The sequence below is a fragment of the Doryrhamphus excisus genome, chromosome 8 (assembly GCF_030265055.1).
Source record: "Doryrhamphus excisus isolate RoL2022-K1 chromosome 8, RoL_Dexc_1.0, whole genome shotgun sequence".
In the NCBI taxonomy this organism is placed as follows: domain Eukaryota; kingdom Metazoa; phylum Chordata; class Actinopteri; order Syngnathiformes; family Syngnathidae; genus Doryrhamphus; species Doryrhamphus excisus.
Window position 1 is genome coordinate 1,062,253 of NC_080473.1, and position 27,065 is coordinate 1,089,317.

General features: G+C 41.6%; 4 protein-coding genes and 1 long non-coding RNA gene across 8 annotated transcripts in view; 1 reads left to right on the top strand and 4 right to left on the bottom strand.

Annotated features, from left to right (window-relative positions):
• LOC131134338 (uncharacterized) overlaps positions 1–27,065 on the top strand; it is a 32,253-nt gene that overhangs the window by 3,736 nt on the left and 1,452 nt on the right. Inside the window, exon 3 of one of the 2 annotated variants that reach the window (XR_009131381.1) lies at positions 20,073–20,197. This is a non-coding gene — a long non-coding RNA (uncharacterized LOC131134338). Of the gene's footprint in view, positions 1–20,072; positions 21,113–27,065 lie in introns of those variants that run through there. The other variant, XR_009131380.1, reaches the window with a different exon arrangement.
• cldn8.1 (claudin 8.1) lies at positions 1,706–5,531 on the bottom strand. The gene has a single exon (XM_058079489.1). The coding sequence runs from the start codon at positions 3,386–3,388 to the stop codon at positions 2,615–2,617; it is 774 nt and encodes a 257-aa protein (XP_057935472.1). The 5' UTR covers positions 3,389–5,531; the 3' UTR covers positions 1,706–2,614.
• LOC131134334 (claudin-8-like) lies at positions 5,719–6,862 on the bottom strand. Its single transcript, XM_058079487.1, has one exon. The coding sequence runs from the start codon at positions 6,813–6,815 to the stop codon at positions 5,925–5,927; it is 891 nt and encodes a 296-aa protein (XP_057935470.1). The 5' UTR covers positions 6,816–6,862; the 3' UTR covers positions 5,719–5,924.
• Positions 9,062–10,121, bottom strand: LOC131134337 (claudin-4-like). Its single transcript, XM_058079490.1, has one exon. The coding sequence runs from the start codon at positions 9,945–9,947 to the stop codon at positions 9,255–9,257; it is 693 nt and encodes a 230-aa protein (XP_057935473.1). The 5' UTR covers positions 9,948–10,121; the 3' UTR covers positions 9,062–9,254.
• Positions 11,871–27,065, bottom strand: part of tiam1b (TIAM Rac1 associated GEF 1b) — a 45,617-nt gene continuing 30,422 nt past the window's right edge. For 2 of the 3 annotated variants that reach the window (XM_058079473.1, XM_058079474.1), the window contains 12 exons: positions 22,177–22,365; positions 20,634–20,702; positions 20,049–20,174; positions 18,393–18,501; positions 17,846–18,025; positions 16,542–16,660; positions 16,364–16,472; positions 16,246–16,304; positions 16,070–16,175; positions 15,906–15,993; positions 15,665–15,837; positions 11,874–13,276 (listed from right to left, as the gene is read on the bottom strand). In XM_058079473.1, coding sequence (XP_057935456.1) covers positions 12,843–13,276; positions 15,665–15,837; positions 15,906–15,993; positions 16,070–16,175; positions 16,246–16,304; positions 16,364–16,472; positions 16,542–16,660; positions 17,846–18,025; positions 18,393–18,501; positions 20,049–20,174; positions 20,634–20,702; positions 22,177–22,365 — 1,761 coding nt within the window. In that variant the 3' untranslated portion in view covers positions 11,874–12,842. Of the gene's footprint in view, positions 13,277–15,664; positions 15,838–15,905; positions 15,994–16,069; positions 16,176–16,245; positions 16,305–16,363; positions 16,473–16,541; positions 16,661–17,845; positions 18,026–18,392; positions 18,502–20,048; positions 20,175–20,633; positions 20,703–22,176; positions 22,366–25,546; positions 25,592–27,065 lie in introns of all 3 variants that reach the window. The other variant, XM_058079475.1, reaches the window with a different exon arrangement.

Here is a 27,065-nt window from a genome sequence, read left to right on the forward strand (position 1 = left end):
GGGAAAGATGCTTTGTAGGCTTTAGTTGGTCAGAAGGATGAGGGTTATTTTGTGTTTATGGTTCCTCTGGCTTTACTGGTATGATCACATACACAGGCTGTATACTGGTATAGTCACTTACGCAGGCTGTATACTGGTATAGTCACCTACACAGGCTGTATACTAGTATAGTCACCTACACAGGCTGTATACTAGTATAGTCACCTACACAGGCTGTATACTGGTATAGTCACCTACACAGGCTGTATACTGGTATAGTCACCTACACAGGCTGTATACTGGTATAGTCACCTACACAGGCTGTATACTAGTATAGTCACCTACACAGGCTGTATACTAGTATAGTCATTACACAGGCTGTATACTAGTATAGTCACTTACACAGGCTGTATACTAGTATAGTCACCTACACAGGCTGTATACTGGTATAGTCACCTACACAGGCTGTATACTGGTATAGTCACCTACACAGGCTGTATACTAGTATAGTCATTACACAGGCTGTATACTGGTATAGTCACCTACACAGGCTGTATACTGGTATAGTCACCTACACAGGCTGTATACTGGTATAGTCACCTACACAGGCTGTATACTGGTATAGTCACCTACACAGGCTGTATACTGGTATAGTCACCTACACAGGCTGTATACTGGTATAGTCACCTACACAGGCTGTATACTGGTATAGTCACCTACACAGGCTGTATACTGGTATAGTCACTTACACAGGCTGTATACTGGTATGATCACATACACAGGCTGTATACTGGTATAGTCACCTACACAGGCTGTATACTGGTATAGTCACCTACACAGGCTGTATACTGGTATAGTCACCTACACAGGCTGTATACTGGTATGATCACATACACAGGCTGTATACTGGTATAGTCACCTACACAGGCTGTATACTGGTATAGTCACCTACACAGGCTGTATACTGGTATAGTCACCTACACAGGCTGTATACTGGTATAGTCACATACACAGGCTGTATACTGGTATAGTCACCTACACAACAATAGCAGAAACCGTTTATAGCGTCTGTGGCAAAGTACGAAGGCACACGTCTTAGTGAATGAATGAATATTGGATTATCGTTTGGTGGTTGAATACGGCCTATTATTGGTCATAAAATATGCATAATCAACCCTTGCATATTTTTGGCCCAAATTAAAACTTTTGAAGCATAAAAATTGCAAAATGAAGTAAAATACAAATATGAGGCATTCAGACGACACATTAAAATATGTAGAGTTCTACAATTGTCACTAGGTGTCAGTAATGTGCAGGTGATGAAACAATAGCCACTAAAGGAATATCAAACAGGAAAAAAGGAACAGCAACAAGAAATTCTCCCAATAATGCCATTGTTATTTTGTGTTATTTATGTCTTGTATGTTTTATTTTCTCTTATGTCTACCGTAATGGGTAATACAAGCGTGAAGGTGACTATAGGGGTGTTATTTAATGTCTACGGGGCTCTAATAATGATAAAAGCCGCATTTGAAAGGGCATAAACAGGTTTTCTATGCTCTAACTATGAAAGTTTGCCATTTATAAATAAGGAATCATACTCATCATCGGGTCTTGAACCAATTAACCGGGTTGAATGATGGATTACTGTACTTATGTATAAAAATATAAATTCAAGCAGGCATTAATAAAACATGTTGATATAACTTTATTTCACATGAACAAATATAGTTTAATGGTGAGCTTCTCATGAAAAAAATCAGTGTTTCTCATAGGAGCAACGGTGAGGATAATATAAATACATAATTGTCTAATCATCCATGAAGCATTTGGAAAAAAGTGAGTGAAAAACAAAAAAACATCTTTTGTTGCTTATTTTTGACGTTTATGTTTTTTTGGTTATTTTTTTTTTAATGTAAGAAACAAAAGTGTGAGGGCTTTTAGATTGGGAGCAGAGCCCGTAGGAAGGGGATTCACTCTGTGCATTGCTTTCAGCATCAACGGAGTGAGCACTTGTCAGTCAAACAGTGTCTGTCTCGTTGGGTGGAGGCGGAACCGCTAGCATACACACAGAGTTCAGAAGAGTGCAACTTAGTAGAAATGATATGCGATATGAGATTGATCAATAGTTGAGGAGTTAAGATATCTGCCAGTGCAGTCAAGCACCTGTGGAAGTGGACCGTACAGGCATTGTTGTTGACTTGTATCTCTATTCAAAGCCACTTGCAAATTGTGGTCACATGATCACGCTGGATCGTGGCTCTAGAGACTCTACGCTCTTTGCAAACACACGAGAGTGTCCCCACCTTGAACAAACAGTAGTCGTATTGACTCACATTTATCTTTGTTTTCCATCTAACTCTGACCTATGTGGCAGGCGTGTTACACGGTTTGCTACAAAAACTGCAAAATCCAGAACTGACTTTAGCATTGTGTTGTAATATCATAACATCAAAAATGACATAACCTAGCATGGACTCTAAAAACCCTTTTCAAATGCACCTGCCTTTCCAACGACAGTTACAGAGCCTTTCTAGGGCCAATACAAAATGGATTTAGAAAGTTGTTTACATTTAGTTCATACATAAAATGGATGGTATGATGTGTTTGTCCCAGTCGGTGCCTCAGTCAGTGTTCAAAGATAGGCCACTCCACTGCGCACAGATGGGTACCTGGACTGGTAGCTGTAGTTGGTAGATGGATGTCTAGACAGGACCGGCTGGGCTTGAGCTTGTGGGAGCAGCACCAGCTGTTGAGGCTGCAGGGGCTGGATGGGGGTCGGAGGGTACGCCAAGTAGTCTGAGTCCCTGGAGTATACGTACTTCCTCGGATCTCGGTCTTCCGACTGTATATTACAACAAGTAAACATGCATCCTCCGGCGAAGAGGAAGGCGCCGGCCACCCATCCGATGTAGAGAGCCTCCCCCAGTTCTCTACGCTGGGCATCGAGCAGTAAGGGGTTGTAGAAATCCCGGATGATGACGTGACCGGTCCAGGACACAGGGATCAGGACGCAGATGCATGACAGGAAGATCATGGATCCGGCGATGATGAGCACTATGCGCTTGGCTCGATCGTCGTTCCGAATGCATGACGTGCACTGCAGCCCCAACAAGCTCACCAGCACGCCCAGACCGCCTAGGGCCAGAGCGCAGCACATGAGGCCCCGTGCTGCTTGGAGGTCGGGTGGCAAGGCCAGGAGAGAGTCGTACACCTTGCACTGCATCCTGATGTCGGCCTGCTTGAAGCAGTTCATCCACAAACCCTCGTAGCGGGTCTCGAAAACGATTATATTCTCGCCGATGAAGGCCGTGACTCGCCACATGGGCATGCCGGTGCTCGCCGCCACACCTATCAGCCCGATTAGGGTCACGAGAAGACCCAGCAGCTCCAGTGCTGAGTTGGCCATCCTGTCCTCCTAACCAGACTCTCTGTTAGGAAGCAGTGGAGTCCTGCTGGGAGGTAGTCGCATCCCAGCGGGGTGGGAGGAGCAGCAAGGTGTTCACCATTTCTGTGTACAGGACATCAAGACGGGAGGGGCGGGGACTGTGACCCGTTACTAGGAGACCAATACCCCTCAGGCCACTGTTTTCTTTATGCGGCGAACAGGAAACGCTGCAAACTGCCGCTTGACACAGGTCTCACTTTACATCCTGACGCCAGGTGTTTTAGACCCCTTAAGAGAAGCGTAGCTGCTTTTTGAAAAGGATTACAACACACCTCTTCATCAAGTCATCATCAATAAGAGGTTGGACTAAAGGTTTGTGGCTCACGGTTTCATGAATCAGGCTGATTTGTGTTTGAATATGGCCTAATATTTTTTTAGCATAGATAGATACATATTAAGATACACAAAAGTACACTAGTTACAGAGGAATCGTGGCACATACATTTAGAGTAGTTACTGAGGAACTAAGGTACATACATTCAGAGTAGTTTATGAGGAACTAATGAGTAGAGCCGTTACCGGGGAACTAAGGCACATAGTTTAGAGTAGTTACTCAGGAACTAATAAGTGGAGTAGTTACTGGAGAACTAAGACACATACATTTAGAGTAGTTATGGAGGAACTAACAAGTAGAGTAGTTAGTGAGGAACTAAGGCACATACATTTAGAGTAGTTATGGAGGAACTAACGAGTAGAGTAGTGAGGAACTAAGGCACATACATTTAGAGTAGTTACTAAGGAACTAATAGGTGGAGTAGTTACTGGCGAACTAAGACATACATTTAGAGTAGTTATGGAGGAACTAACAAGTAGAGTAGTTGGTGAGGAACTAAGGCACATACATTTAGAGTAGTTATGGAGGAACTAACGAGTAGAGTAGTGAAGAACTAAGGCACATGTGTTTAGAGTAGTTTCTGAGGAACTAATAGGTGGAGTAGTTACTGGGGAACTAAGACACATTTAGAGTAGTTACTCGGGAACTAATAAGTGGAGTGGTTACTGGGGAACTAAGGCACATACATTTAGAGTAGTTATGGAGGAACTAACGAGTAGAGTAGTGAAGAACTAAGACACATATATTTAAAGTAGTTTCTGAGGAACTAATAGGTGGAGTAGTTACTGGGGAACTAAGACACATTTAGGGTAGTTACTCGGGAACTAATAAGTGGAGTAGTTACTGGATAACTAAGACACATACATTTAGAGTAGTTATGGAGGAACTAACGAGTTGAGTAGTTAGTGAGGAACTAAGGCACATACATTTAGAGTAGTTATGGAGGAACCAACAAGTAGAGTAGTGAGGAACTAAGGCACATACGTTTAGAGTAGTTGCTGAGGAACTAATAGGTGGAGTAGTTACTGGGGAACTAAGACACATACATTTAGAGTAGTTATTGAGGAACTAATGAGTAGAGTAGTTAGTAAGGAACTAAGGCACAAAGTACATTTATAGCAACACACACAAGCATGAGTCTTATTTATATCTTAGATGTCATATTTTACTCCTATTATATCTTCTATTTTGGGTAATAGGAGTGTAAAGGTGACTATAGGGGTGTTATTTGATGTCTAGAGGGCTCTAATAATAAAAAGCTTCTTAGAAGGTCTTAAACAGGGTTTTAGCTATGAAAATATTGGCTTTATGAATAAGGACTACAACTATGTATTTCAAACTAGCAAAGAGTACATTTGGAAAACAGGAAGTGAACAAATGTATTACAATTGACGTGAAACGAATGGGGTTAGGATGAAATAAGCTGCTCTTTTTTGGATGTGTGGAACTGAATGTGACTTGTATGCATGTTCAAAATAAATGAAACCATTAGAAATAGCCTAATTGGTGGAAATTGACTCATCGCGGTCGGTTGTGGAACCAATGAAGCGCCATAAATGAGGGATTATTGGAACAATCCATACACTTGAAATGTATTGAAATGATAAGGGCATATTTGAGTACATTTCCAGGATCATATGAGTACACTCTTGGCCAGGTCCAGTTTTTAGTAATAAAAATATGGTCAGCCCAGATTGCTGTCCTGTGGGAGACACTGCAGTGATTGTGTGAAAGTGATTTGTCTCTAAATGGGCTCTGTGATTGACGGGTGACCAGCACTTTTTACTGTGACAAGTGTTAGGAAAATGAAATGTATGCTGTTGTTATGCAGGCGACTAACCCATGACATCCTGTGGGTGGACCTGGGACAGTGTTCAGGTTCAACCGGTTTAGCCACATAACTGAAAACAATGGAGAAAACGTGTTTCCGTTTGAGTCAAACAAAATCAACAGGCTTTTTTTTCCCCCTCCTCTGCCTCCATTTATTGACCACGGTCATGGCCCAGTGGAAAAAAGTATGTACATTTCAAATTCAGAGAGAAATCATGTGGTGGTAGTGTATGTTCTCTGAAAGACCCGGCGTTATGGCGTTAAAGCGCAGTCATCATGGTATGCACATGCACAGATGCTTGTGCCAAAAAGGCCATTGTGCAGTCTCCTTCTCTAGTACTGAACCGGGGTGTAGGCTACAGACCCTGTTGGGGGTGCGGAGTAGGCAGGCTGGGAGGTGTACGGGGGCTGGTAGGGTTGGTAAGTGTACGGTTGGTACGTGGAGCCGGGCTGGTAGGCGTATGAGCCGGGGTTGTATATGATCCTCTGGTCGGGCTCCTGGGTGCGTGGGGCGTGGCGGCACAGCAGGATCACCCCGGCTGAGAAAAGCAAGGCCGAGGTCACCCAGCCGATGTAGAGGGCTTCGCCGAGCTCTCGTCGCTGGGCGTCGATTAGCAAAGGGTTGTAAAACTCCCTGATGATGACGTGGCCCGTCCAGGACACGGGAATCAGCGTGGTGATGCAGGCCAAGAGGAAGAGGGCGCCCCCAGCCACCAGAACGATGTGCTTGGTACGAGCGCGGTGGTCCACCACTTTGGTGCACTTCATCCCCACGGCCGAGACGACGAGGGCGAAGACGGTCAAAGCCACCGAGCTACACATGAGGCCGCGGGCCGCTTGGAGGTCGGGCGGCAGAAACAGAAGGGAGTCGTAGACCTTACACTGCATCCTGATGTTAGCCTGGCGGTAGCAGTTCATCCACAGGCCTTCCCAACGTGTCTCCATGACGATGATGTTCTCCTCGATGAAGGCCGTCACTCTCCACATGGGAAGACCTGTCACAGCCGCCACGCCGATGAGTCCGATGAAGCCGATGATGAGCGCCACCACCTCGCAGCAGATAGCGTACTTCTTCTTCCGCTTTTCAATTTTCTTTTTCTCCTCGTACACCGAGTCCTGGTACTCCGTGTAGGACTGTGGCGCCTTCTCGTCGTAGTTGTAGTAGGAGCCGGCGTACGACAGCGGCGGCTTAGTGTATCCGCTGTAAGCGGTGTAAGAGGCCATGACGATCGCACCGGGGAGCGCACTGTCAGCGCTCTCACGAGGCAGGAGACGAATCTGAGAAGAGGAACAAGTCCAGGAAGTTATACACCCACAAAAATGCTAACGACGCAGGGTGGCGGTCGAGCTGGTTGAGCCGCCCCAACGGTCCTCAGCTGTTTTGAAGGAGTTCACTCAGCCTTCAATCAAAACACTTGTATCACACCACCTTTGCACGTGGTGGTCTTCTCAATATCAGTCAGGATGGTAGAGCACAGACCTCCGCCAGGGAAAGTAGTCCCCATAGTAGTCCCCATAACCCATCCTTTGTCTTTAATGCATCATCATCTGAGAAATCAACGAAATGAAGTAGGATTTATCTGACAATGTCAACAGAAGTGAAACTAAAACCTAGAAACTCCACCCCAGCAACAGTTTCACTGGAAATGTTTTCCCTCATCTGGTCCAAAGATCAACCAGATGGATTCAATCAGGTAGTGGTCACCATCACACGGACTGGAGCGTCTCTTTTTGTCATTCATTTCTTCTAAATGGCCAGACAATTACCAGTTGATTAATAGACCAATGATCTGCATTTGTAAACAAAAAAAACAGGATTTACATTCAAGTATTTTTGGGAGGGGTCAACACTGATGTGATCGAGTGTTGATCAGAGTGACGTCCTGGGGGAGGAAAGCGTCTGTTTGCCTAGTTGTGTTGGTGTACAGTGCTCAGTAGTTTGTGTGTGTGTGTGAGGGGTCTTCAATGATGGAGGAAAGTCATAAAAAATGCATGGACAGGAACGTGTAGGGTTCTTTGTTAGGGCAGGTCAAAGGGACCAGTTTGTTATGTTTGTAATGTCAAGTATTGAAGGAAAAGTGAGACCGTGTACAAACATCCTGGTGAAAACCTTCAACCAAAAACTGGGTCCTATGACAACCCAGTTTTTACCGACTTGGTCAAAGTTCCGATTTAAAAACAGAACTCCTAGACAATCAAGTTACGGTATGTGCTGACACAATCAAATGTTTTTTTTTCGGTGTGGAAATACAGAATAGGGGTTTCTAAGTCATAAGGACCTTCAAATTAAAAGTCCATGAAACCTGAGGTTCACTTTTTTTCATGGACTTTTTTCTTTTTTTTATGTCAACTGTCAACAACCAATATAGAAAAACATCATTTTACAAGAATATTATAATAAATATTTGAAAAAAAACCTAGCAAATTTGGAAAAAAAAACATTTTACAAGAATAAAGTCTAAATATGAACAGAAAAAAGTCAACTTTACATGAATAAACTCATAATATTACGAGGAAAAATATGTCATTTTAGTAGCATAGAGATGAAAATAAAAGTTGGAATTGTTGGAAAATTAGATTAGGGGAAAGTAATAATATTATGGGAATAAATTGAAAGTATTACCAAAAAATATTTACAAAGATTACTTAAGAAAAAAGTTGAAAATAGTTGGAAAACGTAAAAGAAACTGCAGAAATTGATTCATTTTACATGAATAAAGTCAAAAAAATATTATAATAAAAAAGTCATAATATAACAAAAAAAAAGTCACAAAAACAGGTAATATTATGTGGAAGAAATATTAAAATTTATTTTTTTTAAAGCGTATTCATGAGAAACAAAACAAAGTGAAATTGTCATTTTTGGACAATTCAATCGGGCCAAAGTTCAAATATTATGGGAATAAATTGAAAGTATTACCAAAAAATATTTACAAAGATTACTTAAGAAAAAAGTTGAAAATAGTTGGAAAACGTAAAAGAAACTGCAGAAATTGATTCATTTTACATGAATAAAGTCAAAATATTATAATAAAAAAGTCATAATATCACCAAAAAAATCACAAAAACAGGTAATATTATGTGGAAGAAATATTAAAATTTATTTTTTTTTAAAGCGTATTCATGAGAAACAAAACAAAGTGAAATTGTCATTTTTGGACAAAGTTCAAATATTATGGGAATAAATACATCAATATTTGGGAAATATGCAAAAATGGAGTTTGATATGAAAATGGCCTTTTTAACCGACTGTAAATTCCAAAGCTGAGATGAAAGTCTTAGCATGTACGTACATGTGTGGCTTTACTTAGTGGCAAAGTGGCATCCTTTCATTTTTCACAATGTGAACTGATGTCACTGATGACTTTAGATTAATCACTTAAGGAACTAATTAGTTGCAGCCATGTGCTGAGATCTGTTTTCGGTGATGTGCGTGCTTTCTTTGGCAAAATGGAGGAAACAAAGCAGAATACAGTAGAATAATTAAATAATTTATTCTCATTTTCCAGCGCACGTATACATCCGTGCAATTATCATTTCATATCCAAAGTACATTTCAGCGAATTTCGGAATGATGACCAGCAGAACTTCCCGGGAAGCGTTTCTAGCCGAAAAGTGATGCGTCCAGGAATGATGCCAAAGCTAAAGAATCCCAAGCAGACGTCAGACGTATTCGTGATGCTTGTGGAAGCTGGAGGGCGCCCTGCTGCTGTGCACGCTGCTGGCTCTCCCGGCGTCAGTGGGCAAGGTGGTGAGGTAGGCCCCCGAGTAGGGTCGGTACTCCTTGGACCTGCGTTTGTTGAAGCTGAGCAGCAGGATGATGCCGGCGGCCAGCAGAAGAGCGCAGCTGGCCCAGCCGATGAAGAGGGACGCCCCCAGCTCGCGCTTGCGAGAATCCACCACCACCGGGTTGTAGAAGTTCCTGATGACGGTGTGGGCCACCCAGGAGACGGGGATGAGCGTGACCAGGCAGGCCAGCAGGAACAAGCTCCCGGCGAAGGCCATGGTGATGTTCTTGGCTCGCTCGTTGCCCTCGCAGCAATTGGTCCTCTTCATAGTGAAGCCCGCGATGAAGAGCGCTATCACCACTAGCACAATGGCGACCACCATGAGGCCGCGGGCGGCCTGCAGCTCGGGGGAGAGGATGAGCAGCGAGTCGTACACCTTGCACTGCATCTTGATGTCCGCCTGGTTGAAGCAGTTCATCCACAGGCCCTCCCACAGCACCTCCATCACGATGAGGTTGGCGCCGATGAAAGCCGAGACCCGCCACATGGGCATGGCCGTGGCCGCCACCGCGCCAAACAGGCCCAGGAAGCCCAGGACCATGGCCAGGATTTCCAGCTTGGCCCTCATGTCCGCCTGCACGTCAAATGGAGCGACTACTCAGCTGCCGTGTTTTTGCTCGGCTGATGATATCGCCGCGCTCGCTATGTCATCATTCTGGTTTTCAGTAGGCCGGCTCAGTTTGGTTTGGACCCAAAACGGTGCATCTGCACCTGCCCCTCCCGTTGTGCCACCCTACTTGGATGCTGGAAGTATAATCATGCCGCACGGTCACATGACGCGACTGAGATAAGAAAAGGAATTCACTACCCGCCGCCCCCACGCCGCCCACCACGGTCGCCGTGTTTGTGACGGCCAGAAAAAGCAAACCCAAACAACTCAGCCGCATCTCGCAAAACAGGAACAGAAACCCAAAAACCGGTCGGACGGGTTCGCTGAGCGATACCGACACGGCGTGACAGACAACATCCAAGTCAATACACACTTCAGACGTGGTGACATCACACTCGTGTTTGCCACGCTCTTTCATTTTGACTCCAACTGAAATATAGGAATACATTCTTCCCATCAGAAATAATGTAGATCCAAAGTTGGAACCAGAATGAAGTCCAAATATTAGAGGACAAAAATTTATGAAGACAATGAATGAATTTTTCAAGCAGACAGTTGAAATATATTTTTTTTATAGTTTTAATAGTCAAGAAAAAACATTGTAAATGGAAAAAGCAGCTTTAATTTGACACAAATAAAGTCCAAATGTTAATATCATATTTAATAATATCATATATAATATAACATTAACATATTATAGAATAATATGTAATATTTTAAAAGTTGTCAAATAAGTCAAATTATGATGTGAAAAAAGTTGAAATGTCACACGAAATGTGTAATATGACAAAAAATAATGTAATTTTAGTAGCGTGGCATTGAAATATTGAAATAAAAAATATGTTATTTTTTAAAAAGTAATAATGGAAGAAACAAAACAAAAAAGCTTACATTTTTGGAAAATTATTTTGGGTAAAAAAAAATTAAATAAAGGCAAAATATTGTGGGAATAAAGTCATAATATTACAAAAATAACTTTAAATTACTAGATTATCAGATTATGAAGATTATTTCTGGAGAAAATTTCCCCACTTACAAATTTCCCCACTGAGGGACGAATAAAGGCATATCTTAATCTTAAGGCATATCTTAAAATTTAAATATTTAGATATTTTTTATAGATAAAAAATAGCTGTCGTTTTTTGAGCAAAAATATTAAGAAAAAAAGTTGTATTCTAAGTTTCAATTTTCCGAGGATAAACTGGTCCTGAGGTGTACTGCTCGGGTTTTAGGTGATTGAAAAGTGGTCCCCCATTTGAGGCTTAATTTGGACTGTTGTGGCTGGAAAAGGTGACGAATGGGACGTTTATTCAAATGAAGATGAGGTTGTGACGTTTTTTTCTGCCAAGTCATGTTGAGGGCGTATGTTGTCATTGTTTACAAGAGCAGGGAATTAGTGCAGTGTTGGGTTTTGCCGCTAGAGGGGCGTAAAGAGTCATTTGTCTTGTTTGCACTGGAAGCGTATGATTTTCCCTTCTTATGCCTACAATATTGCATAATAGACTGTAAAGGTGATTATATGGGTGTTATTTAGGCAGGTTAGTTATGCAAATTCACTTCTTGTGGTCACTTCTATATATATATATATATATATATATATATATATATATATATATATATATATATATATATATATATATATATATATATATATATATATATATATATATATATATAATTTTTGTAAATTGTCTTTTCATCATACAGTATTATGCAGTATTATGACTTTATTCCCCTAATATTCTAACTTCCCCCCCAAACGAGTTTTTAAAAATTCCATCTTGACTTATTTCCTTCCCCTCATAATACGACTCAACATAATTCAATTTCAAAATAACATAGAACCTAAATATTTGAACTCTTTGCTACTAAAATGACATTATTTTCCCTCATAATATATACGTTTATTCTCATAAAATGTAGACTTTTTTCCTCCTTAGAATATGACTTTTCTCTGAATATGTTCACTTTATTTTTGTAAAATTACAGGGTTTTTTTTTCCATTTCTGCTGTAACGTCCCCTGGAGCCGGTTTTCAAAGAAGCACGGCCTGGTGAGGAATATTCAATATGTGATTCATGCGTGGTCACACGTCACCATCTGCTGTAGGAAACAAGTGTCTTTATTATGATAGCAATACATTTTATGTACAGGCATGGTAATAATATTATAATAATGATAATAAAAATGCAGTCAATTATTTCATCACATTTGGACTACTATCTTTCCCCCTCTGATTGCTGGAACAAATTTGCACTGTCCTATAAAAAGCAAATACTCTTGCTAACAAATACATTTACAAATCAATAAATAATATATATTTATATATATATTAAAAAAACATTGCTTTGTAATCCAGTGATTTGAAACCATTTTTTTTTTAAACAACAGCTGTGCAAATTCCCGCCACTGGAGCGTGCACGAGACTAAAGTTAAACATCATCAATGACTGTTCTTTGAAAGGCAACACTAGAAGCAAAACAAGAAAGGTTTCACAGTAAAAGATGAAGGAATATTCAAGTAAAACAGGATTATGTTAACATGAAAATCCCACTAGCCTCCGCCGCTAACTGTTAGCAAAAATACTATCCGACGCAACAAAAGCAGGCTAAAAGCTGTAAAGTAAATATTTGACGATATTTCAGTTGACTATGCTATGATTTCTTCCATGTCTGGGAGGACAAATATAAGGTTGTCAAGGTCACGCAAAGAAAACAAACCCATTTGGCAACAGCAGGCGGGGCTGCAGAGCGCCGCTCTCGTGTGCAAAGCATGCCGGTCACGATGGGATCCATGATTGTACTGTTCGTCCAAACGATGAGTCAGCTTTTTCCGCTCGACCGTCCAAAGCGTGTCAGTCTGGCGAGCATTCAGGATGCTCCCGCCGTACCCACACGTGTGCGTCCTCGGAGGGCTCGCCGAGCGCCTCGCTGCCCTCCGCTTCCCCGCTCTCCAGAGAAAGCGACGCCACGGAAGCATCGAGGTGGACGGCTCCCGTCGTCCTCCGCCGTCCCGACTCGTCGTCCTCGTCGCTCAGGATGTCCGTCTCCTTGACCTCCTCGGGGTCTTCGTATTCTTTGAGGTCAAACTGTTCTTCCACCCAGCGGTCCGTGTCGCCAGATTCCGCCGATGCCCGCCGCCGGTCTCGCCGGGCCCCCAACCCGTCTGCGTCCTGAGGCGGCGAGGCGAGGTCCTGCTCGGGCTCGCCGTCATATACGATGTCGGTGTCGATGGTGAAGCGGTTGCGCACCAGCTTCCTCCGTCCCAGCGTCCTCGTTGGCGCAGACGCTGTGGGAAAAATCACAGCAGCACTTTTTATTTTCTTGCTTCACAAAAAGAACCTCGAGAAAGTCAAAGCTAGTTGTGGAAAAGTGAAAGTTAAGCTTGTGTGAGTGAAAACATTTTCTGTCTCTTCTTTTTTTCCTCACCAGTCATATGTAAGTGTTGTGCAAGTCTGATTGTGCTATGTGAGTGTGTTGTGCAGAAAGTGAAAGTTAAGCTTGTGTGAGTGAAAACATTTTCTGTCTCTTCTTTTTTTCCTCACCAGTCATATGTAAGTGTTGTGCAAGTCTGATTGTGCTATGTGAGTGTGTTGTGTAGAAAGTGAAAGTTAAGCTTGTGTGAGTGAAAACATTTTCTGTCTCTTCTTTTTTCCCTCACCAGTCATATGTAAGTGTTGTGCAAGTCTGATTGTGCTATGTGAGTGTGTTGCGTAGAAAGTGAAAGTTAAGCTTGTGTGAGTGAAAACATTGTCTGTCTCTTCTTCTGATATTTCCCCACCAGTCATATGTAAGTGTTGTGCAAGTCTGATTGTGCTATGTGAGTGTGTTGTGTAGAAAGTGAAAGTTAAGCTTGTGTGAGTGAAAACATTGTCTGTCTCTTCTTTTTTCTCACCAGTCATATGTAAGTGTTGTGCAAGTCTGATTGTGCTATGTGAGTGTGTTGTCTAGAAAGTGAATTTAAGCTTGTGTGAATGAAAACATTGTCTGTCTCTTCTTCTGATATTTCCCTCACCAGTCATATGTAAGTGTTGTGCAAGTCTGATTGTGCTATGTGAGTGTGTTGTGTAGAAAGTGAAAGTTAAGCTTGTGTGAGTGAAAACATTTTCTGTCTCTTCTTTTTTTCCCTCACCAGTCATATGTAAGTGTTGTGCAAGTCTGATTGTGCTATGTGAGTGTGTTGTGTAGAAAGTGAAAGTTAAGCTTGTGTGAGTGAAAACATTGTCTCTTCTTTTTTTCTCACCAGTCATATGTAAGTGTTGTGCAAGTCTGATTGTGCTATGTGAGTGTGTTGTCTAGAAAGTGAATTTAAGCTTGTGTGAGTGAAAACATTGTCTCTTCTTTTTTTCTCACCAGTCATATGTAAGTGTTGTGCAAGTCTGATTGTGCTATGTGAGTGTGTTGTGTAGAAAGTGAAAGTTAAGCTTGTGTGAATGAAAACATTGTCTGTCTCTTCTTCTGATATTTCCCCACCAGTCATATGTAAGTGTTGTGCAAGTCTGATTGTGCTATGTGAGTGTGTTGTCTAGAAAGTGAATTTAAGCTTGTGTGAATGAAAAGATTGTCTGTCTCTTCTTCTGATATTTCCCCACCAGTCATATGTAAGTGTTGTGCAAGTCAGATTGTGCTATGAGTGTGTTGCGTAGAAAGTGAAAGTTAAGCATGTGTGAGTGAAAACATTGTCTGTCTCTTCTTCTGATATTTCCCCACCAGTCATATGTAAGTGTTGTGCAAGTCTGATTGTGCTATGTGAGTGTGTTGTGTAGAAAGTGAAAGTTAAGCTTGTGTGAATGAAAACATTGTCTGTCTCTTCTTCTGATATTTCCCCACCAGTCATATGTAAGTGTTGTGCTTGTCTGATTATGCCATGTGAGTGTGTTGTGCAGAAAGTGAAAGTTAAGCTTGTGTGAGTGAAAACATTGTCTCTTCTTCTGATATTTCCCCACCAGTCATATGTAAGTGTTGTGCAAGTCTGATTGTGCTATGTGAGTGTGTTGTGTAGAAAGTGAAAGTCAAGCTTTTTCTTTGTGTGATATTATGACTTTATGTAATGTTTGGACTTTATTTTGACAATATAACCTTTCCACAAACTCATTTCCCCCCCAAAAATGAGTAATAATATTATATTATTATAAAATTATATTATAATAATATTATAATATAATAATGTAATTATAATATATAAAAATATTTATTTTTTCTTTCATATTTCAACTCTGTGCTACTAAACTGACATCAATATTTATTCTTGTAAAGTTGTGCCTTTTTGTCTAGTTAAAATATGTCTTCATTCCCATAATATTTTGACTTTATTCTCTTAACACAGCCAAATTTTCTAAAAAAGTACTAAAAAGAACAACTTTATTTGTGTTTGTTTGTCTTTTTTTACGTTTATATGATTCCTCCTCATGATGACATAATGACTTGTACAATGACAATGTTTGACTGTGTTCTCCTAAAATGACAGCTGTGACCTGAAGTTACCTTTTTAGTTGTTGCATAGAACCTCAGTGAGGCCAAACGCTGTCTTGTAGCGAATAAAAGTCCTAATTCAAATCCAATCCCACATGAAAAGGAACGACTTGTCCAAAGCATTTCCTGGGATTGCATCACACTGGGCCTTTTTTGTCTCGACGGCGTGAAAACGAGGCTGCGAGCGCCACGCGGCGGGACGTACCTGCTCGGTTGATGACGGGACGGGCACCTTTCAGCGCGCACAGGCGCTTGCCCCCGAAGGGCACATACTGCTGGCTGAGGGGCAAACTCTCCGTCTTCAGCAGCTGCCGCCGGTGCTTCTCTCGCAGGATGGAGTGCACCGTCTTCAGGAAGTCTTTGCGGCTCTCCGGAGAGCTGAGGGAGAAGAACGGTCACATGACGCCGGCGCTGCAAGACGCCAGAGAGGTTTCGTGAATCCTCACCTGCAACACAGCTGGAACGCCCTCTCCGGCCGGCCCTCTGACTCCGACTTTGTGTGCACGATCTCGCACACGGACGTGCCCTCCACATCTGGGGAGGAAACCATGCATGTGTTATGTGAACGACTACAACGTATGTACCCCGGCGGGCGTGGGATTGTACAAACCCGCGTTCGCTAACGATCTGACTTGGAGAGCGTCTGTGGGAATCATGTGGCGGTATCGGAAGGGGTCTTTCTCCTCGGAAGACATGGACGCTCGATGGGAGCCACCCTTATGGAATGGAAAAACACCATTATTCAAGTTGCCGTCAGGAGCTTTTATTGTGAAATAGGCCACGTACCATTTTCTTTTTCTGTTTGGACCCGTCCTTGCACACAAAGACAACGGCCGTTTTGAAGACTGAAAGAAAGTAGGTGTCACGCGAGCACAGGTCATCAGTCAAGGTAGGCGTGTCATACCAAAAGTGGCCATCTGGGGCTCCCTCTTCCACTTTCCTAAGGATGCGGGTGGGTTGATCCAGGTCACGCTGGTGTGGAGCAGCAAGTCGCCCATGGACAAGTCGGCCACCTGTGGATGAAGGTCAAACATCACCAACATGTCCCCTTTGTCCCAACCGGCCGCCATCTTGTGATGTACCTCCTTCTTGTCGGCGCTCTGCTCGGTGATGAGCTGGTCGAACACGGCGCCGAACTCCTCGTGGATCTTCTGCATCTCGTTGATGTGGCTGGCCACTTTGTTCATGGCTTTCATGGCCACTGAGGACAAACGCTCACGGTTAGTTTAACGCAGGCGTGTCCCGCAGTGCGTGCTAAAAATGGCATTGAACAAGAACACTACCAAATATGAAACAAAACTACCAATAATGTTGCCATTTTTGGGAAATGAAATTGTGGAAAAAGGTATGACAATAAAATCCACATATTAAGAGAACAAAGTCATAATTACGAGAAGAAAATTGTCACATAAAAGTCTGAATTATTTCGAGATAGGAAAGGAGATGAAGTAACAATTATGAGATAAAGTCATCATTAGAAGATAAAACCAATAAATGATGAGCTAAATCGAGATTGTGAGATAAAAAGTCATCAGTTTTAATATAAAAAGTCACAATTAAAGTCACAGTTAAAGTCGTAATTGCAATAATTGTCGTATGCAAATTTCCCCACTGAGGGACGAATAAAGGCATATCTTATCTTATCTCAATATCTTATCTTATCTTAATTATGAGATAAAATTATGAAGTGAACGTCCAAAATAGGAGAAAAATAGTCAGAATTACGCAATAAAGTCATAATCATGCAACAAGAAAGTCATCATTATAAGATAGAAAGTCAAACTTATGAGATAGGAAAGGCATAATTATAATATACATTGAAATTATGAGATAAAATGTTAAAATAAAGTTGAAAATTTTTGAAATATTAAAGAAAACAAGCAAAAATAAAAGTAATTTTAGGAAAATTGGGTTGCTGTGTTATGTAAATTGCGAGAATAAAGTCAGAATGATGAGAAAAAAATATCCTACCAAAAAGTAAAAATAGTTAGAAATTATTAAAAAAAAAAACCACTTGCAGAAATTGAAATAACAGCTGTAATTTTACGAGAATAAAGTAAAAAAATTAAGAGAAATTTTTCTCATTTTAACAGGAAAATAAGTAGCAATTTTGTGATAATAACATGAGATTGGTGAACAGTAGCAATATCATGAGAATAAAATATAAAGTATGAATAAAATATTTGGATCATTTCAAAAGTTGGTAACAGAAAAAGAGCAAAGATTGAAGTTGATACTGATCGTGTTTTTTCACCTCCTGGATCGGACAAGGCTGGAATGAAGTACTAAAACATGCTAGCATATCGTTACAACATATCAAAGTGGCAGCCTTTCAGTTTTCATTTTTGGACACCCCCGCTTTGGTGCGCCATGGTGCGCCTCTCACCGTCCAGGTGGTAGTGCTCCTCGCTGTCCGGGTCGGTGAGCGAGTAGAGCTCCTTGAGCAGCAGAGGATACTTGAGGACCCGCTGGATGGGCTTGATCAGGTAGGACTCCAGCGTGGACGAATGCTGCTGCTTGGGGTTGCGCTCGTCCAGGAAGGCCTTGAAGTCGGGGTCGCTTTTGGCTGCGGAGGATCGGAAAAGCGCCATTAAAGACCTTGACACTTCTTACGTTTAAGGCACTTTGGTACTGTCACTGTTAGGGAGTGGGAACTAGCTTTCTGGAGCAAATGAGCAAATATGGGCTAAAAACCTTTGTGGAATTGACCGTGGGAAAGCAAGCAACAGGTGTTCAACTTGAGACGTGAGTTCATGAACGTGTGACGTTGCTGGTACGCTGAACAGCAGCGCCAGCAGGCAAGTACGCAGAGGTCAAATGCACGACGCCGGGCCTGACAGCTCCGCGCCGGAGATTTATGGCCGCCGCCGGCAGACGTCAGACGGCCCTGCGAGCAACAGGGTGCAACGTGGAGCCGAGGTGCGTTCACTCACCCTTGACCAGGACCTTGGGGACCTTGGTGTGGCTGGCACAGAAAGCGCTGTAGATCTTAAAGCGGTCTGCGTAGTACAGGAAGGAGCCCCCCAGGGAGAAGAGGATTTTCTACCATAAGAGGAGGGAGGAGTTACATGGCTGAAAAAATGTATCGTGCATTGTTTCTTTCTTTTTTAATCATTTTAATCAGATTAAATGAATTAATCACCATTTGCAATTCTACTTAACAGTGTCTTAATTGACAGATAATATGGGAGCCTGTTTACACCACTGAAAGACAAAAACATGCCAATACTAAGTAATAATGATGAGATTAAACATTGAAATTATGAGATTAACAATAGAAATGACGAGATTAGAAAGTCATAATTATACAATTTTGCAATAAAATTCATAATTATGAGACAAAATGTTGAGATTAAAATTATGAGATTGAAACCAAAAAGCATGAAAACAAAACTATCAGATAAAGTGAATTATTAGACAAAAAATCCAAAATATTAGATAAAAAATCATAATTATAAGATAAAAAGTCTACATTTTTAGATTGAAAACTGAAATGAGATGAGCAAGTCATAATCACAAGGTAAAAAATGTAAATCTTGAGATAAAAAGTCAAAATTATGAGATATGAAAGTCAAAACTATGAGGTAAATATAATTATGAGATACAAGGTCAAAATTATGACACAAAAAGTCATAATTATTAGCGTGAAAATTATGACATTGAAAGTCAAAATAATTGGTTATTCTGACATAAAAAAATGTAATTATGAGATTAAAGGTAAAAAAAGAGATAAAGTCATTAAAAGATAAAAAGTCAAAAATACTCGGTAAAGTCAAAACTATGAGATAGGAAAATCAATTATGAGACTAAAAAAAATATGTAAGGTAATTTTAACTTTCTATCTTATAATGTTTTATGGCATAATTGTTTTTATTCCATATTTTTGATTTAGCATTGGGGTTTCTTTTTCAGTTTTTTTTCCTGACCATGTCCAAGTGAACTGAACGTTTAAATAAAGTTATAAAATAGCACACGTGTCTTTAGTAGAACATTTGAATCCACTTTTATGAACAATGCAGGGTTGCGTTCTAAGACACCAAGTAATTTAAGGTACAATCAGTGTATTTCAGTGTATTTTCTGTGTTTTCCCAGCATACCTAAATGCAGCAATTTGTACTTCCGCATTAACAGTTATGACGTGAATGATGCTAATATCCAATTGTGAATTCTTTTTGTTCATTTAGACCACACACAGATGTTAGTCTGATGTTCGAAATGTCCCTGAATGCACCTTGCGGTTGTGAAGCGACAATGAGGAAGTGTAGTTCCGAGGGACTAGAGATGATTTTCTAAGATGGGGATGTATTTATGGTGTTGGAATTGCCCTGCTGTTGGCGTCTTCAGGTCAGAATAAAGTTAAAATGTTAAAATATGTATAACTTATACAAGCGCGTGTAGCAACCGTAACCGTCGTAACGGAGATACTGTATGTGGCTTGCCATGGTGCGCGTGCGGCAGTTATGCCAAAAAAAATGTTAACTCAATTAATGAAATAAAGTAGTTACCACCGTAAATACCAGCCCAACCTTTTAAATAATGTATATTAATGCATCGTGTGTGTGTGTGTGTGTGTTACTGATTACTGATACCTTAAACTGCTCCACTCTCTCCAGCTTCTCCAGATCCGGAACCAGTCTGGTTCCGTCTTCCAGCGTCTTGAGAAACTCCACCTGGAACTCCACCATTTCTGGCAGATTCCCGAAGAGAACATCCAACTGGAAGAAAAACGAAGAGTGAGGTTTGATATCGACTATTTATTATCTATTTACCGTGGGTGTCGGTCAAAGTTAACACGGTAGTATTTTGCTGCAACACACATGTAAAGCGTCTTTCCGTGGGCATACCGTGTCACTCCATTGCTGCAGAAATCCTTCTTTATGGACTCCAGTTAGCAACCTTTATTGACCTACTCATTTCTAGTGGCTTTTCGTACAAGTTTTAGATAGTATGAAGCAGATGGTGCACACAAATGTCCAAGTAGCACATGCAGGTGTTAAAAATTTTTTTTTTTAAAAAAACATTCCATCCTCCTCATCATTCAGCACTCTTGTCCTCACACAAAGCCATCCATCCTGTGATTATGTAACCCACTTTTACAAGCTCCAGCATCAGCACTGCAGAGCCGCACACACACACACACACACACACACACACAGAGTATGTATTTGACTTACCTCATCCTGAGTCAGAAATGTCTCTTTCTGCAGCGGACTGAGATATCTCCCAATCAGGCAGTTGAGGTCCTGCAAAAAAGTGTTGGGTCAGTGCATTTACATCATGAATTTTGCCCCTCTGACCTTGTAGACAGCCAATAAAGCCACCTTTTATTTGTGGTTTTGTTTAAAGATAATATTCAACTAAATCCGACCCATTGGTGTTGTAAATATTATATAAAAGTAGAAGGGATTAAAAGACAATAGCTATTATTCCTATTATTTGCTTCATTCTGTTAAGATTCAGTGTTGCCGACAGGGCTGCGATCTATTTGTGGCAGTTGTGTGTCAGACGTAATGGTCAAATTTGCATAATTGTATGTGAGAGGAAAGAAAAAGAGGCTAAATAATGTGGAAAAACAAAACAATTATGTTTATAACTTCAGAGCTTTCTTCTTTCGCTTCCTTGTCTTTTTTATGTCATAAACAAGACAGAGCTACCTGCAGGTTCTAATCTAATTTTGTGACTTGTGGTTTGTCAGATGAATTAATTAATGACATTATTTAATGAATCTTGCATGTTTTGTGTGTTAGTTTAAGGCACAAGTGAAGCCTTTTCCAGCAAAAAAATGTCAAATGAAGAAGAATACTAATATAAGGCATTCAGAAGATGCATTCAAAGACGCATTAAAGATGGGACAATAGCCGCTGCAGGAATATTGTACATAAACTGGACATAAAAACAAACCTTCCCATGCATGTTTGAGTCTATATCACGTCATATTTACATCTTTTGTCTTATTTTCTTTTATTACGTCTACTATATCGGGTAATAGGAGTGGAAAGATGACTATAGGGGTGTTATTTCAGGTCTAGAGGGCTCTACTATGTAAAAAATCACATTTAGAAGGTTGTGAACAAGTTTTCCTTGCTCTACCAATGAAAATATTCTATTTATAAATAAGCAATCCTATTTTCTGGAAATTCACTTATCAGGGTCGGGTCTGGGACCAGGCACCCGGGATAAGCGAGAGATGACTGCACCTGCTTTCATGGCAGAGATGCCAAAAGTCTACACTAGATTTCTTTTTAGAGCTCTTTCTTGAGGGGTCTGACGACTTGCTGAATGTAGCGACAATTTATCTAAGCTAGCAACAGCGATCCCTCCTGCTGTTTCTTCTTCTTCTCTGGCAGCCCGGCTGTGTTATCGTGTGTTTATGAACGAGGGGGAACAGGCAGCGTCAAATCAAAAGATAAATGAACGTGGGGGGGAAACAGAGATTAGGACTGAAAAATTGTGCCTCAGGTAATTAAGTTTTATTTTGTGTGGCCATGAGCTCCATTAGCATTCATCAACCACGAGCCTAGCACACGCAGAAGGTAAATCCACTTTCATGCACTATTACATTTCAGTAACATGTCCTCCTCAATCAAGCCCACAAAAGGTCACTAAAAGCACACACGTGGCACAGCTGCCCCCCCCCCCCCCCCCGTACCTTTTTTTTTTTTTTTAAACTTATGTAACAATGACGCATACGGACACAAAGACGGAAGGGACACTAACTTTGACGTAGGTGCGCTCCGTCTCCACCAGCTCACTGATGACTTTGCGGAGCTTGTCGGCGTCCGAGAGCTGTCGGAGGGCGGCGATGGGCGGCGGGAAGGGCGAGTCCGGGCTGGGCGAGGAGGACATGCACTCTGGGGGATTCATGTCATGGAGGCTGCGGCAGAAAGCGGCCACCTGCTCTGTATTCTAATAAAAACACAGAAAAACAATGATAGCAGAAGCCGCAGCGGCGGATGGGAACTTCCAGCGTGCACTGACTCAGGAGTGGAGTGTGCATGCATGCAGAGGAGCTGCAGAGGCGGCTCTCAACAATAAAAAAAAAAATCCTATCATTTGCTATTTTTGAGTGTGTAGCTCTGTTTCACTCCTGGGTGTTTTCCTCCCACTGAGGGCGCCGCCGTAAGTGACTCATCTCTTTCACGCCATCGGAAATCTACACACAACATACAGGAGCGGGTTGTCTTGGAAACCAGCCCTGATGTGCTTTATTAAGACTATAATTTGGGGGTCAGAAATAGACCCCCGCCCCGTTCGTGATCCCATCCATCACTCAGTGACAGTAGCTGACAGCGACCTTTGCCTGTCAAATACATAACACGCTGAAACAAGTTGACATTTTAAGTCACCGTGCTCACATACAGCAACTCTATAGAACAACTTTATGGGGGGGGGCTGACGCCACTTGATGTCAACTTTTAAACCCTCACTGGCCACTTGATTAAGTACACAAGTAATGTAATGTACAGTAATCCATTTCCACTTAACGCTTCACTCTTATCCCAGGTTGTTCAAAAATATATGAATAAGGCATGCTGTGTCATAGTTGAATACAACAAATATGCATATTGAAGCAAAATGCATATAGTTTTTTTTCAAGCATTTTCAAGCCTGAAATGGCTACATGCTGTAAAATACATATATAAGGAATATTCAAAGACGTGATGATACAGTATTTAGAGGTAGACCAAGACGTTAATGGATCAATAACATCACCATATGGAACAGCAAATGCAATCATAACTTCAAATTAGCAGCCGAAGACCGATGCTACTGGCGAACCACAACCTAAAAGATGGAACTTATTGATGATGTGTATGTAGTATTGTACATTTTTCACTAGGTGTCAGTCATGTTACATTGATATGACAATATCTATGGCAGGAAGTACTGTACCAGAAACCCAAAGTAAGAAAATGCTAACATGTATTAGTCTATGTACGTCTTATTTTTTCTTATTATGACTGTAAAGGTGAATATAGGGGTGTTATTTAATGTCCAAAAGGCTCTAATAATGTTAAAAGTGCACAGTGTATGTATTAGACTGATGATAATATGACACCCTGGCCGCCAGTCCAAGGTGTACCCAAAGTCAGCTGGGATAGGCTCCAGCATACCCCCGCTACCTAGTGGATAGCATAGAAAATGGATGGATGACACCCTTCACGGTGAGCCCAAATGAGGGTTCCAGTCTAACGGCCCATCGAGTCTAAATGACTTCCTGCATGTTCCCTGTCAGGGATTTAACAGCCCAGGCGGACTTGACACCATCACGGTCGCGGCTCATTAACGCCTTGGCAGCATTGCACCCAGGAGGCTGGCGGTGGGGGGGGAGCAATCATTAGGGGAGAAGGCCAAGAGGTATAAGTGATGACGGTACATTTACATGACAATCTAGTAAACATGTTTCTAAACATGGATAAGTACTCTTTCCAAATTCACCATCACCTGCAATGTGCACGCAGTCCTGCGGTTGGCCGTTTCCTTTTGTGAAGAAACACAGCACGCATGCGCACAAACCACCTGTTTTCTTTTAAATAGTTGACCAGCATTACCGGATAACACTTTGGCTAAAAATTGCACAACACACCCAACAGAATGTTGAAAAGGTGATGACGGTATCAGACGAGACACCATAGTGACACACAGAAGCATAGACCATCTGAAGCCACAGCAGAAGGATAAAAGAGCAGCATGTGGCTGCAGAGCCGCGGGTTGCAGACCCCTTCCCTTGAGGACCCAAATCAATATGAAGCAAAGAGTTAGTGGTCTTCTGTGCAAAGTATCAATAAAGTCACGGCTTTCCAAATGTGTGTAAATATCCTGTTTGGCCTAAACCACAGATAATACACCTGCTTTCATGGATGACTAAGGTAAATAATCACATTTAAAATGCTGGAATTACAAGATAATGAGATTTAAATACCAAAATAGTTGTATAAATAAAGTTAAATAATAATCTGGTGATCATCAAATCGTTGAATGGTGCCCTAGGTGCTTGACAAGGGTAAAAACAAAAAAATAAGAACAACATAATATCAAATTAAGATAAAAACACTAAGAACAAAATCCAGATCCAAGCACGGAATCACAAATAAAATACATACAATCATCATATGCCAAAAGCCGGTCTCACTAAATTAGTTTTTTAATTGATAATTGACTGTAGTAGACCTTAAGGAGGGTTGAAGGGAGTTCCAAAAGAGAGCTTTACAAACTGGCAACAATCGACTGGTGGAGTTTGCATGTTCTCCCCGTGCATATGTTTTCCGGGTATTCCGGTTTCCTCCCACATTCCAAAAACATGCTAGGTTAATTGCCGACTCCATATTGTCCATAGGTATGAATGTGAGTGTGAATGGTTGTCTATATGTGCCCTGTGATTGGCTGGCCACCAGTCCAGGGTGTACCCCGCCTCTCGCCCGAAGACAGCTGGGATAGGCTCCAGCACCCCCGCGACCCTTGTGAGGATAAGCTGTAGAAAATTAATAAATGAACGCGAGACAGCAAATAAAAATATGCATGGAAAATCATGTCAACAAGCGGCTGAAGTTTGCAAAATCCTTTCTTAGAACGAATTCAAAATTCTAGAACTAAGTCACATGGCTAGTTTCACTTGCTGTTATGTCGACATGAGTCAGTCAATGCGAGGGGCGGCGACTGCAAGAGTTTCTGCAGTACACATGATACTGTAGTACATTACGCGTTGTGAAGTTAGACGCAGGACATTGACCTCGCACGTCCTTGCTTTCCACAGGTTAGATTGAATGAGTGAGTATCTTTGTCTAAGAACCACTTTAATGTTTTTACCCTCCAAAACACTGTTGCCACGTAAACCAACAGCCAACAATCACACAGACTGTATGCGTTCTGTTACATCAGTGTACTACAAACAGATACCACCAGCAATTTCCAACGAAAATCTGATTCAAAGAAGCAGCTACAAAGTACTCCTGATGGGGCAGGAAGGAGGACGCCCCACACGCCGTGAAGGAAGCTAAAAGCAATTTTTTTAGAGGTAAAATATGACAACCCGCTCAGACTACAAGCGCACGTCTAGCAGAACCCACAAGAAAAAGTGGAAGCTCACCAGATGAAGCATGTCAAAGACCGAGTCTGATGAACGTTTCCTGGGCTGACTCCACTTCAAAGCGGACATGACTGCACGCAAAAAAAAAACAAACTCCGCACTTTGCAATCTCAAGTCTTCATGGCACGTCTGCAGCAGCAAGCAGACCTCCTCGTTTTGTCAACAGAAAACAAACAGCAGGTACTCGGGAAGATAGAAGGACGAGCGAAGATGCTCGGCTGCCTCCTCTCCGCCCACCACCACTTCTCCCACTCCTTTTGGTCTCACTGCAATGCTCCCTCCCCTCACTGAAGACCTGACTAAGTGCAGCAGTGTGGTAATACAGCCTTGATCGTCTCCCAGCACGGGAAAAGAGATTGAAAAAGGGAGTAAATGATGGGAAGGAATCTCCTCAGGGTGGAGGTAGGGCAGGATTGGCTACATCTGAATATGAATGCAGGGTTTCAGGAAGTTGGTGTGGGGGGCAGTGAGCTGCAGGAACAACTGGTCCTGGAGGTTTGGCATTTAAATCATCTCGATGAAGCAAGGAACGAGGGGTTCTCGTTTTGCAGACATCCTTTGTCCTGCGTCTTCTTAAAACCGGCAACCATTTGTCTCAAAAGACAGCAATTAAGGTGTGGCAGAGAAGGATTATGATGATTTCACTAACCTAACAGAAAAAGATCATTTGAGCAGTGTTCATGTAATCCGGATGAAAAGCCTCAATATTCATCCTCGGGTCATACAAGGGTACAACACAAACTGTTTTACTTATGCAAGCGACAAATTAACATAACTAACCCTGACCCCAAAACCTGAATCCAAACTCCAACTGATATACAGTAAACCTCGGATATATCGGATTCAATTGTTCCCACTGGTTTTGTCCGATATAAGCGAAATCCGTTATATGCGTATACCGGAAAATGTCCGTTTTACGCATATATCGGATTTATATCCGGTATATGCGTAAATCGGATTTTATCCGTTACAAAAAGGCACTTCCTTGACTATGTTTCCAATGTACCTGGACTGGGCAATGAAAAGAGATGTAAGGTCATGAGAATTGAACTTTATTGGACTCTGAGCATAAATAAACAAATTGTTAATTAAGCTAGGCCCTGTTACGCCCGTCAGGCCTACGTTATTTCCAATAGTGAGGTTAAGATCTCATTCACTGCTGTGCTAGTATTATTGACGTCACTCACTTTTATATTTGTTGGAACGGGACTGGAGATTTTGTCCGAAATAGGTGAAATCCGTTATAAAAAAATCCGATATATGCAATGAATTTTTATTGGAAATGCATTACAGAAAAATCGGTTCTTTTTTATCTGTCCGTTGTGAGCGAATTTCCGATATATCCGAGTCCGATGTATCCGAGGTTTACTGTACATAACCTGAGCCTAACCACAACCTGAAACCCAGTGGTTCTGAATTATGTTCTGTTGTGCCCCCGAGAGGGATAGGAGATCACGCAAGTAGGACTAAGCCTAACCCCTCCCGAGATACCTAACCTCAACACTACCACTGGCCAAAA

Excerpts from the sequence above, each read along its gene's own strand:
- LOC131134334 (XM_058079487.1), bottom strand. The coding sequence starts at position 6,815 with ATGGCCTCTTACACCGCTTACAGCGGATACACTAAGCCGCCGCTGTCG.
- LOC131134337 (XM_058079490.1), bottom strand. The coding sequence starts at position 9,947 with ATGAGGGCCAAGCTGGAAATCCTGGCCATGGTCCTGGGCTTCCTGGGC.
- cldn8.1 (XM_058079489.1), bottom strand. The coding sequence starts at position 3,388 with ATGGCCAACTCAGCACTGGAGCTGCTGGGTCTTCTCGTGACCCTAATC.